At 42.0% G+C, this 16,178-nt stretch overlaps 3 protein-coding genes across 60 annotated transcripts in view; 1 reads left to right on the top strand and 2 right to left on the bottom strand.

Annotated features, from left to right (window-relative positions):
• Positions 1-5,119, bottom strand: part of FBXL3 (F-box and leucine rich repeat protein 3) — a 17,772-nt gene extending 12,653 nt beyond the window's left edge. The window contains exons 1-2 of one of the 9 annotated variants that reach the window (XM_086880985.1): positions 654-2,995; positions 11-556 (exon numbers count right to left, since the gene is read on the bottom strand). Coding sequence is in view for 2 of the 9 variants with exons in the window: in XM_023925754.2 (XP_023781522.2) it covers positions 1,436-1,443 (8 nt within the window). In the remaining 7 variants the exon portion in view is untranslated. Of the gene's footprint in view, positions 1-10; positions 3,590-3,955; positions 4,087-4,118; positions 4,583-4,932 lie in introns of those variants that run through there. The other 8 variants (XM_086880981.1, XM_086880980.1, XM_086880987.1 and 5 more) reach the window with 8 other exon arrangements.
• On the top strand, positions 3,556-16,178 carry LOC111928297 (uncharacterized). Its single transcript, XM_086880990.1, has 3 exons — positions 3,556-4,744; positions 10,275-10,390; positions 10,529-16,178. The coding sequence occupies exon 1, from the start codon at positions 4,079-4,081 to the stop codon at positions 4,490-4,492; it is 414 nt and encodes a 137-aa protein (XP_086737116.1). The 5' UTR covers positions 3,556-4,078; the 3' UTR covers positions 4,493-4,744; positions 10,275-10,390; positions 10,529-16,178.
• The window catches only part of MYCBP2 (MYC binding protein 2), a 171,761-nt gene continuing 168,246 nt past the window's right edge, over positions 12,664-16,178 (bottom strand). For all 50 annotated transcript variants that reach the window (XM_086880920.1, XM_086880922.1, XM_086880928.1 and 47 more), the window contains 4 exons: positions 15,171-15,380; positions 14,492-14,599; positions 14,138-14,303; positions 12,664-13,471 (listed from right to left, as the gene is read on the bottom strand). In XM_086880920.1, coding sequence (XP_086737046.1) covers positions 13,356-13,471; positions 14,138-14,303; positions 14,492-14,599; positions 15,171-15,380 — 600 coding nt within the window. In that variant the 3' untranslated portion in view covers positions 12,664-13,355. The remainder of the gene's footprint in view (positions 13,472-14,137; positions 14,304-14,491; positions 14,600-15,170; positions 15,381-16,178) is intronic.

The following is a 16,178-nucleotide window of genomic DNA, read 5'->3' as shown; positions in this document are numbered from 1 at the left end:
AGTAACAAACTGGAGTGGCAGTCCAGAAATAACATTATCATCTAAATTGATATCTTTAATACTACTTCTTCAATCATTAACTGTGCCAACCCATTTATAACAGTCACTTTCCTTTCAGTGTTTCATTTGTGTGTTTGAGAACACTTTGAACCTAATTTGCTTCACTGTGTTGTTGATTATTACTCTACTGTTCTACTAATGTTAAGAATAATCTTCTAAACAATTTTTTGAACACTGACATAAATATTGCTGCCCCCCAGTCCTATTTATTAGGAACAACACTTGAAACTGTGGAGATAAAAATCAGGCAAGGAAGTAAATAATTACTGTATGCATGTTTGCAGGCATTGCATACTGCAGCTGTTGTATCAGACCAAATATTTTTTTTTCTCAGAGAGGAAGAGTATTTTCTTTTTTAATTAATTTATTTTAAACACGTTACTTTAATAGGCATCTGTTTTAAGTCAGTATCCTTGAAAATATATTTCGTTAAATAGATTGGTATACTTTCATTTTTACAGCTAACTAGTAGATAAGATATAGAGATAGATTTCCACTAAGAAACTATATAGTTTCTTAGTGGAAGTCTATCTATTCCTATATAGGAAACAATTATAGGGTAGAATTCCACTAAGAATAGAGAAGATTTCCACTAAGTCTCGAAGCTTCAACCTGCAAAAAAAATTTAGAGAAGGGCCAGAAAAAAAATCTTCAAAATTGTATTAAATTCAGCAAGTCTGAAGCAAAACGTTGTAGCACACGCTTTTTCCATAACGACGTCACTTAAACAATTTCTACCTTCTATTACATTATTAGAGAGAAAAAAACCCTTACCACTACATATATCTGAAATAAATCAACAGCTCACTGGGTTTTAATCCAAACATCTTCTTTTGTACATGCCATCTTACAACTGAACTTGGCATATTATCATTTATTTTTAAAAGCCTCGGTATGATGCACATCATGTCCTAAAGGTAGCATGTCTGCTACCTCACAATTAAACACAATGTGCCCAATTCCAGTCTCTAAAGAGGTGAGAGAATCCGGGGGCGGAGTGAGCCTGACACATAAAACACCTCCAGCCTCCCTGATTTCTAGAAGATAAACAAGGACTTCATACACAGCAATCTCATCCTGGTTTAACATTCAAGCACAATTACACATCAAGGATTATCATATGCCCACCCAGTCTTTCTGGGATCTGAAAAGTTAAGTTTCTCTGCTATGTACTGCGACTAAGTTTGGAAGGACTTCTTGAAACAAAATGCCAGCTAAAATTTATACTGTTCATAATCCAATGCATCACAGATTATTTTCTCAGAGCCAGCACCTCCCTACCTATCTTTAAAAGGCTTTAATCCTAGCTACTCACATGACAGAAGCAAGCTATTGCTTAAGATCTAAAGCCACTCATAAGATGATGCAGACAAACCTGAACATACGGTCACGGAAGACTGATGAAGAAAATATGTCTTGACTTTTTTCAACTCCTATTTTTAATCCCAGCACACTTGGAGGCAAGCAGAGGATGAAAACAGTACTGGGCAAAAATCTCTACTTGCTTCCTGAGAACTGTTTTCCATGATTCAGTTCCCGTCTATGGGACTATGAAGAACACAATTCCTGCGCTGGAATGAGCTTTCTGCCAGAGTTCTGTTGCTGAGCCACCTCACCAGGGAAGAAAAGCAAGAAAACTGAACAGTGACTCACAACCATCTGCAACTAACAAAAATATAAAGGAATTGGATTCTGCAACCATGAAAATGGAATTCAACTTAAAATTAATCAAGAATTAACTGGCAAATCCACTGCAAGTCTGTGGTGTTTCTGTTAGAGATAATAACTCAGCAGTACAAGAACAATATTTATAATAAGGTAGTCTGAAATGCAACATTAGTTTAAGCTTTAGCCTAAAGAGATATTTCAAACAACTAGGTTACAACAAGCATTCACCACAGGCAAACTATTAACTTGCTAAATTCAGGTTTGCCTGTTTGATGTCCAAGTCTTTCCAACGCCATCTGTAAAAAGCTATACAAGGTACTGTTAGACTGGCTCTCCAAGTCTTGCTTTACAGAGATCCTGTCTCATCTTTTCCCAGCAAGGCAGTAAACCTGCATAAATGTTCCTATTAAGTAGGCTACTTCTGTCACTGCATTAAGGTAGGGGTTTGGGGATTTTTTTTCCCCTCTTTTTTGTCTCCCTTTCAGAGAAGGCCAGGAGAGAGCTGCCGCTGACGAAACTGTATTCATTTTCATTCTGGAATAAAGGCCTCTGGGACGTGCCGATAGGAGTGGACCAAGTCATCAACAGCTCTCAGTGTGCATCTCTGAGCTAACTGGAATGAGCTCTAAGTAGTTAATATACACTGGTTATAGACCAAAAGCCACTTATGGAAGCTGTGGGATACTGTCCCACATTTTTATTAACAGCCAACTTAAAGAAAAAGAGACAACACAGCCATCACTAGAGGTATACTGATGATGATTTCTTCTTCCAAGAAAATAAGAAGTTACATGTTCTAAACGCCGTGACTTAAAGCAAGGGATGGGGAAAAACCACATCCTTCCAGACAACTTTTTTTGTTACTGACATCTTGTAATTAAAAAGAGATTAAGTATAACCTTTCAAAAACACTTCCTTGGCAAACTTTTTCCAAACAGGAAAAAAGTGCCTAAATTCAAGACTAAAAAATATTATTTTAAGAACTGTGTGACTGTTTTGTCATCTAATTTTTAAACAATTTGTTCATCTAAGTTTTGGTGTCTCATTTCAGCTCTTTAAGTATCAGAATATTTTTTAAAGGTAACTGCTTTAAACCTCTTCACATGCCAACAATAAAACAAATACAATATTTAAAGAATGCATATTTGCTTGCAGAAGTTTAGAGAGCTATCTGAAAATATTTTTATTTTAAAAAGGCCACTTAAGAGAGTAAACCTTTCTGGATATTTAACTTAAGAACAGGCAAATACAATTAGAAGTTCAGTTCACTTTGCTTTGCGTATCCTGCAACTTAAAGATCTGACCATTTGAAATCCAAGGCAAACTTTTTAACAAGGAAGAAAGGGATGCAAAATCCCATGCTAGCAAATTACTGTATGAGTAATACCTATTTTTCAAGAGATGATTGCTTATCACTTTTTAACCACACTGGAACCATCAATCCGGCTTTTAACTCTCTCTGACAGACTCAAGTATCACTGCTTTTCAAACTGCTGCTATAACCAACTTTGCTTTAGAAGCTAAGATTATGGCTAAAAGGTAAAAAAAGACCCAAAAAAACCAAACCAACAAAAATACCAAACTCCACCGGGGCAGAGAGATGGGTGAAAGCCGGGTGCCTGACTCCTTAAGGTTTTCCAAGTAAATTTCTCCACCTTTTGTAAGGGCTTGTTTCTGAACTCCGCACCTGGGCGCAACCCACGCTATCTTGTTTGCAATAGTCCTGTCCAACCCTAATCACACAGTTCAGTCACCGAGCAGGAGGAGGAGCAAAGCACGTGCTTAACATTGTTTTTATTGCCGACTAAGGTGCAGCCGGAACACAACGGCAGTTACAAAAAAAAAAAAAAAAAAAAAAAAACAGAAAAAAAAAACCAACCAAAAAACCCCCCACAACCAAAACCAAACAAAACAAACTGTGCAGAGCTGTTTGCACCCGACTGATAAGGCTTTCCCAAGAGCCTGCCCAGCCGAGCTCGCTGTGCCTCACCCCGCACAAAGGCTGTTCTAGGAACACCAGGAATGCGCTAAAAGGGGAGCACGGGCTGGAAGAGGGGGCGACCCGGACACGAACCCAACCCCTCCCTGCCGCAAACAACCTGCTCCGCTGGACACAGCGAGGGTTTCACGATTTATTACCGCTATCACGGGAAGGCTGCGAGGCAGCGACCCCCAAATATGACGGACTAGTATTTATGGATCGCTCGCTACTCCCGGAGAAGGTTACCCTCAGGGTTCAGCTCCTTCCGGCCCAGCCCAGCCCCGGCTCGGGGCACCGGCAGCCCGGCAGGCCCCGAGCTCCGCCGCGCCCGCTGCTCGGAGCCCGCTCCTGGGGCCTGGGACCCTGCGGATGGTCCCGCTGCGCCGCCCGCCCCTTCCCGCCCCATCACCTGGCGGCTCCCTGCTGCGCTTCGCATTAACCGGGGCTCGGGCCGCGCTGGCGCCTCCGCTCCGGCCACATCAGCTCTCTCCGCCAAAGCCGACCCCAGCGCCGCCGCCTCCTCCGCCCAGCCGTCCGGTCCGTCCCGTCCCGCCCGCGTCGCTGCTTCGCTCCTTCCCGGCCTCGCTCTCTGTTTACTTCCAGCAGCGGAAGCGACGCGGACCAGCCAAAATGGCGGCGGGCGGGGAGGCGGCGGCTCCGCCCTCCCCTCAGCGCACCCCGCCGCGCCTGGCAGCGAGGAGTGCCCGCTCCTCCTCCCGCTCTGCGCCGCGGGCCCTGCTGGGCGCCTCCGACCTCGGGCAGGAGGGGAGCCGGGAAGTCTAGAGACGTACCGGGGCTAACCCCAGAATCAGTTAGGTTGGGAAAACCTTCCGAGATCATCGAGTCCAACCTGTGATCGAGCACCCCCATATCAGCTAGACCATGGCGCTCAGTGCCTCTCAGTGCCATGTCCAGTCTTTCCTTAAGTGTCTCCAGGGATGGTGACTACACCACATCCATGGGCGGCCCATTCCAATGCTCATTCACCCTTTCTGTGAAGAAATTCCTCCTAATGTCCAACTTCTACATTCCCTGGTACGGTTTATGACTATGTCCTTTTGTCCTATCACTTGTTACTTGGGAGGAGATGCCGATCCCGGCCTGGCTACATCCTCCTTTCAGGAGATGTAGAAAGTGACAAGGTTACCCCCGACCCTCCCTTTTCTTCAGGCTAAACACCTCCAATTCCCTCGGCTTCTCTTCACAGGACTTGTGTTCCGGACCTTTCCCCATTTCCATGTCCCTTCTCTGAGCACTCTCCAGCACCCCAATGTCCTTCTTGCAGTGAGGGGCCCACAGCTGGACACAGCACTTGAGCTGTGGCCTCAGCAGTGCCGAGTACAGGGGGACAATCCCTGCCCTGGTCCTGCTGGCCACGCTACTCCTGATACAGGCCAGGATAACACTGACCTTCTTGGCCAGCTGGGCACACTGAATATTCCCAGCAATGGAGCTGGATCTTCATCACCAGTACAGCCAGATATGTTCTGTGATTTGAAAACCACATGTGAGGCTGGCCTTAGGAATAGATGTAACAGGGAAAGCAAACATAATGTGTTCTGGGGCCGGCAGGTGCTGGGAATTATGTGCTTGGGATTTTGCCAGGCAGAGAAGACAAAGTGATGTGTGACATTCCCCATGGGGTGCAAATCCTGTCATCCTGTGTCCTTTGCAAATGTGGTATACTCCAGTACAACTCACTCATTTTTCAGCCCTGTATATGTCCAAACTCTTTACAGTTGTTGAGATTCACAAAACTTAATTATTCACTTATTGCAAGCTATAGTAAATAAATTACTGCTCAAATTTTTGTAATCCAAATTCCTACCATTAAGTTTCTTGGAAACAGCACTTGTGATCCAGTGCTTGAAATGGCTTTGAAACATTCTTCAATGGTCACTAAAATGTCACTATCCCTGAGATCTTTAAGAAGCATTTTATAGAAATACACTTCCTTGCATATTTTAAGTCATTTATTTGTTTGTTTGTTTGTTTGTTTGTTTATGTATTTATTCATTTAATAAGTCTAGTTCCTTGAGATTATTAGTGGGGAGGGGGGAAAGGTTTGTCCAGAAACAAGGATTGCTTTTCAGTGAGAAACAAAAAAAATTATTTTGAGTTTCTGTGAGAAAATAATCTATTTTTCTCCATTTCAGAATGTCTTGAGCTGTTTACTAAAGCTCAGCCATAATAGTTCTGTGTGTATTTATGAATCTACATCTAGTCTTCAGCTTTTCAGGAAAGGCAACAAAAATCTGGAAATAAGAGGTGAGCTATCACCTCACCTTGAGCAGATTAATGAGTATCTTAGACAACCTTGTAACAGCAAATATGTGACTGTTTAATTTGCTCAGTTAAATGAGACAGCTACATAAACCTTGGTAGGCAATGAGATGTGTTTATGAATGAAGCCAGTACTGTCAAGAAACATTAACTGTTTTTCTATCCCCATCTGAAAAAATTCCATTCTCACTGCTTAGGAATTCCCTTTTCAGCCCTTGTGTTCCAGTTCAGAGCTGGTTTCTAATGATGGGAAGATAACAGCCCTCAGTAACAGTTTGGAATAAAGGCAAGTCATATTTGCAAGTGTGTAACTTACAAACTGCTGGAGATGTAGGAGACAAAATCAGACTGAGTTCAAAGGTTGGAACTAGATCTGGACCCAGTCTGTGGGGAGAAGGATCTATTTTTTATCAACAAATACAGAGCAAGCAGCTGCTGCTTCTCTTGGTCATCTCTCTTACTGATTTAAGGCAGCATTATGTGAATAATGATGTGATGTAACTGAGCCATGCCATGTGAAGTCAGTAAAAAAGAAAAATTAAAAAAGAAAAGAAAAAAAAAAAGAAAAAAAGAGAAAACTGTTTTGACCAAAACAAATATTTTCTGAGTTTGTGTAGAAGTTTAGGAACATGTAACAGCTACACTTTCACTATTTTTAAGGTAAAATTACTTTAAAATCTTTACTTGCATTATCTGAGTTTCACTTTATTGACTTACTGGGCGAAACTTCTTACAGTTCTGAGCAGTTACACTTTGCTGCCTTATCTTCGGAGTAAACAAAGTTTGGCTCACTGCCCGAGTCCTTTGTTTTGTTGTAACTGCTTGTGTAAGTTTTAGGCACCTTTTGTGTGTGTAGGAGAGGAAAACAAGTGCAAAAAGAACTCCTAGCATCACGCTGTTTGGGGACATAGCAGCTAAAATCAGCAAGAAAGGCAGCTGCAGCTCTGTCCTTGGGGCTGAACTAGGCCCTGGACACGGTGCAGAGCACAGACAAAAGTGTCTGTGGTCTCTGTGGGCAAAGCACAAGAACTGGGCAGTTTATCAGAACTGAATGAAAGAAAACCTGCAGGCAGCTGGTGGTGTGGGCTCCTGGTGACCCCCCAGGACTGGCTCTGGTTTAGCTGGCAGGCAAAACCCTGCAGAGCTCTTGGATTCTGGTAGCTGGCACTGAGATAGGGGGCAGCAGGTTAAGAAGGGGCCAAGCAGTAAAGGTTCAAAGAACATCCACAGGTCTGGGCTGGTCTGTGAAAGAGCTGTGTTGTTGCCAGTGGTGGCTGGGCACTTTGGAGCTTTAGTCAGTAACTTGGACATCTCTGTCAGGTGTGTCTGCATTCAGTAGTCTTTCTGCCTTACTAATCACTTAACTGACAACAGATGGGTTTTTGAGAGAGGAATATTTTAAATGATAATTTATTTTATTTTGTGTATGCTTTCAGTAGTAACAGAAAAAAGCCAAGGCCTGTGCTGAGCCCTGCTATGCAAAAATGAGACCACTGAGGGAACTGCATTGTAACTTTTTATTTTCCCAAAAGAGAAGGAAAAGCTCTCTGAAGTTTCAGTTTTTCTGGTGGGAGAGTCCCTCACTCATACATATAGCAGAGATGTGAAGCAGCCTTCACTATCAGCATGTGAAGATGAGGAACAGTCCACAGACACAAAAGCCAAGAGATAGCCAGTAAAATCCCAGTGTCTAACAGTAACACTTCATTTTAGCTGGCAGACTGCCTGCCTGATGAAGCCACAGCAACATTTCAAATTCCAGGCCTTGATTCTAAATGCTGCACCTTTTAGCACTGAAGGTCTCCTGTGCTGATTTTCTGGCCATATTCAAGTAGCTCTGAAGCATTCCTGAAGCAAGCAGCTGTGCTCCACCCTGATAAGCCTGGCTTGCATTTGGCTAGGGATAAGAATGCAGAGGGGAAAATCACAGAAGCGACTGGAAGAGAGTTAAGTAACCATAGCAGACAAGATCCAGCTATGATGAAAGTATGTCAGGCTTGCAGGGCATGAGTAGCCCACTCTCGTTAAATGAAAATAGAAGTTCTGAAGAATCTGGAGAATATCAATGTGATGAGTAGTGGCTGAAAGATGTGGTCTGGCATATCTGTGACTATCTTAATTCTCAGCAGATCATGCTGAAAAAGAAAAAACAGAGGAAAGCTGAACCTGTTCTTTAGCAATGCTAAGAAAAGTGAATGTTTTTCAATACAGGATATCATTAGGGAAATTTCCTGGGTTTATTTTCTTAATGTGTCTATACAGGAAGGTGAGGAACTTTCTTATATACAGACTGATAAAATAAGCATATTCTATCCATCACAAGCAAGACCTTACAGAACAGGAGCTGTAACTCAACTTTCTTTTTTTTTTTTTTTAACAGTAACTGCAAATAAAATGGTTAAACCAGTGGGCCTCAATTTAAGGCTTCATGGCCACAGAAAAATAAAAAGATAAAACTAAGGCTGAGCAACAGCAGGATAGTGTTGCCTGCAACAGGCTGATAACCTGATGTTGTTGCTCATGGTTCAGTAGAACCTGCAGACAATTATTTTAAAAGGTTCCCCGCTGTCTAAATATTGTTTCTGTCTCTAGAGGCTCTAGTAATTCTTTCCAGATGAATGGCTCCCATGGTTGCTTCACGGGTAAAAGCTGTTGTACCACTCTGTTTTGTTAGGTAGTACAGTAAAAACTGCTGTTTGCTGGGGCCCCTCTGGCAGGGGAGTCTCGTGGCATGGCCTTGGCTAGGGCTGCCACACAAACAGGCAGAATGGGCTGAGCTGTGCCCAGCAGCGCAGACGGCACCTCATTTTGCCACGGTATGATCCATGGACAGAACAATGCTGCTGGAAAGGGCAGTGCCAGTTCATTGATAGGTTGGTCTGACAGGATCCTGGTAGAGGAGTTCTTTGTTTTACAAGAATTTCCTCTGTGCTTTGTGTGGCTTCTTTCAAATCAGTTCAGCTGACTCTGCCAGTGGGTGAGGAGTTAATATGATTAACAAGCCACAGTGGCAAAAATTCCCAAACAGACTTAGTGCCAAGAAGAGGATGGTATTTGTACTAGGGTTTGCCTTGGTACCAAGACACAGAAGGAGGGTACCTCATGTGTCATGTAAAATGTGCCCTGCAAGGACACCCTAAAGCTGGTATTCAAATATGGCCTGTTGCTAAGTCTTGTATCCTAGCGCTGGAGGCAAAACCCAGAAGTTATTCACCAGGTCTTTGAATGTATGAGAGTGCTGGATTAATAGATCCAAAGTCCTGCCTATGGGCACCTATTAATGGGAAATGTCAAATTCAGTCAGCAGGAAGGCACTGAGGGTGTGCCAAAATGTAGGATTTGTTTGGTGGGAGGTACCCAGTTGTGCCCAGCCTCCAACAGGAGGGAAATAAAGATTAATGAACTCAGGCAATTCCGCAACCCACTGGGAGTATGGAAAAACCCAAAGATGTAGAAATAGAGACAACAATCTTATGAATAACAACTGGAATGTTGTTGCTCACATTCTGTTTGTAGAGGAGAAAAGGGAGACAGAGATGGATGCCAATTCAGCGTATCATCTTACATACATGATGTCCATTTGAGCAAAACCTGTGGAGGGTTGTTTACCCTGTAGTTTGGATCATCCCAATGCAATTACTGGTCCGTGACAGAATCCACTGATACAACCTGCCCTCAGGCAAATGCTTTTTAAAAGCTGTTGCTCAGGTCCCCCAGCCAAGTTTCTAAGTATCCTTGTTAGGAACTGGGATTAGGATGGTGAATTACTGCTAGTAGATCATACCCTGTTCACACCAAACCACCTGAATCTTTAGCTTCAAGTGATGTGACACTGCTGCCCACATGGCCAACACTGGAGCATGCATTCCCTTTGTGTGCCAGTATGTTCAATACCATCCTTCCTTCCTCTAATGGCTGTTCTGGTGTAGTACACGGCAGAGATGAGACCTAGGAACGGGGCTGGGTGGAGTGGGAATGCTCTCCAGGGCAGCTGAGTGAGCAGAAAAGTTAAACCATGCAGGGAAGGATGTATGCAGTCACATTCAGGAAAGTGAATGAAAGTTACTAAGTGAACAGATGGAGAGGTGGAAATACTAGGTTAGCTGAGACCTAATATGGGCTAAGGATACTGGAATCACCTGGGATGCAGAAATGAGGGAGAGTACAGAAGCCATGCCACGGATGGTAATAGCAAAGGGCACTGTGTGTGCTGCTCAGTGGATGACCCAAAGCACTGCCTCAAGTACCCATCCAAGGTTTCAGTGTCCAAATCCCCTTACAGGTACACAGAAACTTGGTACATCCAAAGGGATTGTATTTCAATGAGCAGCCCACAGCCTACATGAAGCATTGAGGCAAGAGCAGAGAGCACCTCCTGAATCCCAAGAGATTGCAGAGGTGGGTATGACCTGAGAAAACTCCCTGGACCAGCTGGCAGGGGACATCTTTGGGTAATTATCAATGACTCACAGTTCCTGCTGCATCTGGCTGCTGTGTAATCAGTGTGTTTTCCTGTATTTGGCTCCATCTCTGCAGGAATAGCTGGTGAGGAGCAAGATCCTGGAATGCTTGGCAGCACAAGCTCGCTACCAGACCCCATCAGTGAGAGTGGGGGCTGCGACAGCAGAGCCCTTCTAGTGCACCTTGGGCTGAAGGACAAGGCACCTGCCCTACAACCACTGCGCTCTGGCACCTGCAATGTGTGACATGGCTTAACGAGAAGGCTGTGGAAGAGCCTTGCAAAGTTTGAGTTCTATCCTGAATGACTGGGTGGGCCTGAAGCTCCCTAGCTAAGCCTGTGTCTAGCTGAAACACCAGCCTATTATGATGGAATTGTCAAAGCCTGTTTTGTAAGGACCAAGTTTACTTCGCCCTGATGGTGACGTGTTAATTAGCTGTATCTTATTAACTTTTACTGTTCACATTGTGTTCAATGGGCGGATACACCCATAAAAGTTTAAGCTACTTTTAAACTAATGATCCAAGTGCAAGTACTGAGGCCTCGCCTTGGCCAGGAGCTGAGTTTGGTATAAATTAGCTGAGTGTGGTGGGCTGTGGCAAAAAGGGTGGTACAAACAAGAACTGACTCTTTCCATTGCGTGGGCTGTGGATCAACAGCTGACAGAAAAACATGTGAGACTGCTGGAAAGGCATACAGCAATCTTATTGTGGACTGATCTGATTAGTGGCCTGTGCTGGCATCTGCTATAATCACCAGCAGAGATCGGCACGGGGGAGATGCGGTGACGTGAATGTCTGAGACAGTGTAGGAGCGGCACGTCCAAGGTTCAACCATTACGTGAGGAGCTGAGCTCTGTGCAGGAGCCTGATGCTCACACGTGGCTGTGATGCCTCCCTGGAGTGGTTAAGAGGGGAGGGGATGCTCAGTTGTGTGTGAGAGAAACATTCCTGCAGTACTGCCTTATCCCTCACCCTGTCCATTTTAAATAAACATGAACAGGGGCATGTCCTTTCCACACCATAATCTCAATTGTCTAAATTTATACTCCTATTAATCTAAAGTAAGAGAAGGCTAAAAAACTAAAAAATAGAATTAGTTTGTAAGGATGGTGCTACACTCCAATTTTTCTAAAAAGGACAATGCATCAGACACACAACACAAGGACAATCACTTCCCTGTTCTGCTGGCCACACTATTTTTGACACAGGCCAGAGGCCATTTGCTTTCTTGGCCACCTGGGCACTCTGCTGGCTCATGTTCAGCAGCTGTTGACCAGCACTCCCAAGTCATTTTCTGCTGGGCTGCTTTCCAGCCCTTCCCCCAGCCTGTGGCACTGTCTGGGGTTGTTGTGACCCAAGTGCAGGATCCAGCACTGGTGGAACCTCACACAATTGGCCTTGGCCCACTGATCCAGCCTGGCCTGATCCCTTGGCAGAGTTGCACTAAGTTTAATTGTACTTCACAAGTGTGTGAACTATTCAGAACTACTTCAAAGTCCAGATACATAGGCTGCTCTAGGTGAGCCTGTTTTGGCAGGGAGGTTGGACATGATGATCTCTGAAAGTCTCTTCCAATACCAACTTTTCTGTGATTCTGTGATTACAAATGTCAGAAGTTAGGCAAGATGGATCTCATGGTTCTAGTTTGATCAAGATTGTCTGGTGTGGAAGCCATCTACCAGTATCTTAAATGTAAAAGGCAGTAACACTTTTCATCAGCTTCAAGACAGAAATGCTAGAAAGGGAGTTGAATACATCTAAGAAAAAAAATCTGAAGAGAAAATCATACAGAAAGTTGTTTTTACTTGAAGTTATATTTTGCATTCTTTATGCAGCTGACTTAGGACTCTTATGAAGTGAACACTTTGAAATTCAAAAAGCTTTTAGTCCTAAAAATGGGAGTGATTAAGTCTTTGGTAAAATAACACTGAGCAAAAATAATTTAAAATGCAGTCTTCTTTTTGTTTTAAAACATTGTTTGTAATTGAAATGTAAATACAATAATTCTTCATATGAATGCTAACACACTTATCCAACTTTTCTGTTGAGAAATGGAGGAGTGCTTTTCATTTAAGTACTTCCATAACCAGTGTACCCAAAAAACTTTCCTACTTTTCAAGAGTCTGCTTAAATAATTAAAGGGCACTTCTCCCCCTTCCCTCCCCTCCCACTCTGTTTTAAAAGTGTTTCTGAAAATGGAGACTTACACATTTGTTAGACTTTCACTGTATAAAAATGTACAGTGGCTTTATTGACATGTACATTCCATTATGTTTACAGCTGCAAGATATGAGGCACACTCAGTATTGCACTTCATTAAAATTTCAGGCTCAAACATAACCCAGAAGTTTAAATGAAACTGCTGTTGTAATTTAATATTTCTTATACAGGACAAACATTGATACCTTTATATACAGTGTGATACTTGTTACATTTATGCCTTCCTAACACATTTTTTTATAACAGTCTAGGAAATAAACCAGAATATTCCTCTTTCCCATCCCCACTTGTGATGCGTTACAATTGTACAAGATTACAAAAAGTCAGTATACAATAATCAATATTTTTTTCTGTCTCCTGAAAGCCAGCATCATTCATAGTCCACAGACACACAGATCCTTTAATAACAATTGTTTATTTGTAAATGTCCAATGTTTCCTAGCCGATGACTGTAATGGCCACATGCAAACACCTCACAAATTTTGATGTCTCGGTTCAAAAAATGTCAATATCTCACAGCAAGAATTATGTACATGGTATTTGGCATCCTTCTTGCACTGTAATTTGTTCCTTTTACCTGGGTTATAGAATGGTCCCATCCTCATCCCAGCTGGGCTTTGTTTTCAGGACACTTGAGGGATGAGGGCACCTGTTTTGCTCTGGTTAAAAAAAAAATGCTAGTCTAAAAAGTGTGAGCATTTCTGCAAACCCCACAACCCAGAGCAAATTCTTCACCAGTGGGTGGATGGACAACATGAAGTGGACATTCTGTTCCTTCAAGTTGTTTACCTTTGGGACCTACAGTGAATTTAAGGATGAGGGAAAAAAAGGAAATAATAGATTAATACTTGCAGACAATGCAAACAAACATATATTACATTTCCTCAAAAAATAAAACCAAACTAAGTAGAAGTAATACATCTTGTTCAAATGTTGAATTGGTATTTGAAGAGGAAAAAAAAAAAGATCAAACTGCCATGTAATTGAAACCAATCAAATTCAAATTAAAAAAGGCAAGATGCTTATAGATAGCCTCTTAAGGAAGTTTTATCTCATTAACACGGTGGGAGAAATTCACACAAAGTAAGAGAAAAATTGATAATGACGAACAAGAGTTACATTCTGCAGTAAACAATAATTCTAAGGTTATAGCAGGAATTGTAATTTTTTTACTTATTTTATGTAAATATCTTAACAAAAAGATCACCAATCATTTCCCAATATCAAATCAATGTACAGCACATGAACTTAGCAACTAATGCATTGGGGTAACAGTTTGCAGGTAATGGCTACCTAAGTACAGATACATCACTTGAAAGTGTGTAAAAGTTGCTAATGTTTAAATGATCTGTGCAATTGCATTGACAGAAAACAAAACAGATCACCAAGAAAAGCTAATATTAATTAGAACTTGTTACTTATTTCAGAATTCAGTGTGGTAAATTTGCTTTGTCCAAGTCCTACCTGCAGGACAGTGTGGGAGCTCTTCTTTAGGGATGCTTGTCATTCTTTGGAAATCATCATGGCAAGCATTGCAAAAATGCGTTGTCCCAAAACAGAAAAAAACAGCAACTGAACAGCAGTAGCGGCATTTGTATTCTAAGAAATCTGTACCGTGTTTGGGACACATCTGAACAAAGGAAAGCAAACACTGGTCAATGAAGTCGCCAGTAATAATCCAAATCACTCCCACATTCTGTAGAACATATTAACAATATTGTACAATACAATAATTACAAATGCCTGAATTATTGTACAGCTCAGATTCTCAGGAGTTTTAGAATGAAATAAAAACATTAACAGAAATTATTTACTCACCTGAGCCCTTGAAACATCAGAACATGCACCACAAATAAGCTCTCTTGGATCATAATCATCTCCTTGTCCAGCCTCAGCATCACAACGAGCTTCACCACCAAAATATGCCTTAATTGCATATAGAAATGACTAGATGTTAAACCAGAGGCAATTATTCTTTTAACTATTCTTTTCAGTTTAACCAATTTGTAAGGGGAATATGATGAATGACTGCCATTTCAGTGATCTCCACTATTCTGATCTCTCTCGACTCTGTCTGTAGGTATGTGGTTTGAAGGCACTCAGTGTCCTTCAGTCTCAGGATGGACAAGACCAAAAACTTACCCTGCAACATACCCTGCTCTATATAAGTGACTGCAAGGCTTTTGGAACAGTATTTGGATGCTCTCTCAGAATTAAGTAGCAGCTTGAGCTGAATAGGAGGAAGTAGGTACTGCACCTGTTTGTAGGTGGCCATTGTCCCAAGGTGCTTTTGGTTTCTGAGCTGCTCTGTATGCACACTTGAGCTTTACTAGGTAAGATACTATGTACATCTCATTAGCCCAACACTCGATTATTTTAAATTATGATTCTATAAACATTTTTTCCCGCTTTTCTACTCCATACACAAAATATTAAAAGTATGTTCTAAGAAATTACTTTTGAAACTGCAACATGCATTTAATAAGAAACACCATACCTTTTTGCACTTGTAGCAAACATAATAAGCATATCTGTTCATAGCATAGCCTGCTGGGTCATTATAAAATCTAACACCTGGTGTTGTGATGGCCTCACTCTTGTGCAAACCTTCATACTCCAATCTCATTAGCGCTTTTCTCCTTACATCTTCATAGAGTTCTTTGATTGGATCAAGCAAATCCTTTAATACTGTGTGATTGATTTTGTTCTGAAATTAAAAAAAAATGTAATTAAAGTATCTTGCATCTTCATCCCACAGCTATGATAATTTTGTTATGGTCAGGCACAAATAGCATGATAGATGTCATAAAACCACATGGGCCTGGGCAATAGACATTTAAGAAAATGGCTGATACAGGATGCATGCTATTTGCTGCAAAAAATAGTACCTCTGAATGCTTTTTCTATGGCCTATTGCAGTATGGGAGCATCAACCCTTCCAACAGACTAACAGCCAGGGAGGTGGTGAAGGGCATATGAAATATTCACCACAGCACAAGAATATTCTATTCTGATTGTGTATATTCTGTAATTTTGGTCCTTTTTGGCCTACTACTCAGCAGTTCAGTATAGTGACTGACAGTCACTATCACTCTATGGCAGCTCTTTATCAATTAGTGACCACGAGCTACTGCCGTAAATTAGCACAACATGACAGAAGAACCATAGCATGCAGAATGGCTGACCATTCCCAATTGTCAAATTCCTAGGGTGGGGTAAAGTGCCCTTCTTTCCAGCAGCTATCATATGTTTTTGCTTACATCAATTTAAATTTTACAGAGTACAAGAGGAATTGTTAGTAACTTAGCTGAACTAAGTACATGTGTTCTTTGGCTCTGCCCTCACACTGAAAAGCAAAGCAGCTTTAAAAGTGCTTAGTAAAATGGAGAACCTGTGCTTCAAGATAGTGTGCGTGCTTTAAGATGACTTATTCCCTTCCCCACCATCACCAAGTACTGGCTATTTGCAAGCTGATGGTGGTAAGAATAAAACAATATTAAGACAA

The sequence above is a fragment of the Cyanistes caeruleus genome, chromosome 3, assembly GCF_971803275.1.
Source record: "Cyanistes caeruleus chromosome 3, bCyaCae1.hap1.1, whole genome shotgun sequence".
In the NCBI taxonomy this organism is placed as follows: domain Eukaryota; kingdom Metazoa; phylum Chordata; class Aves; order Passeriformes; family Paridae; genus Cyanistes; species Cyanistes caeruleus.
This window is presented reverse-complemented; position numbering and strand designations above follow the sequence as displayed.

What these genes read in the sequence shown, in the direction of transcription:
- LOC111928297 (XM_086880990.1), top strand. Translation starts at nt 4,079, where the DNA reads ATGGTCCCGCTGCGCCGCCCGCCCCTTCCCGCCCCATCACCTGGCGGC.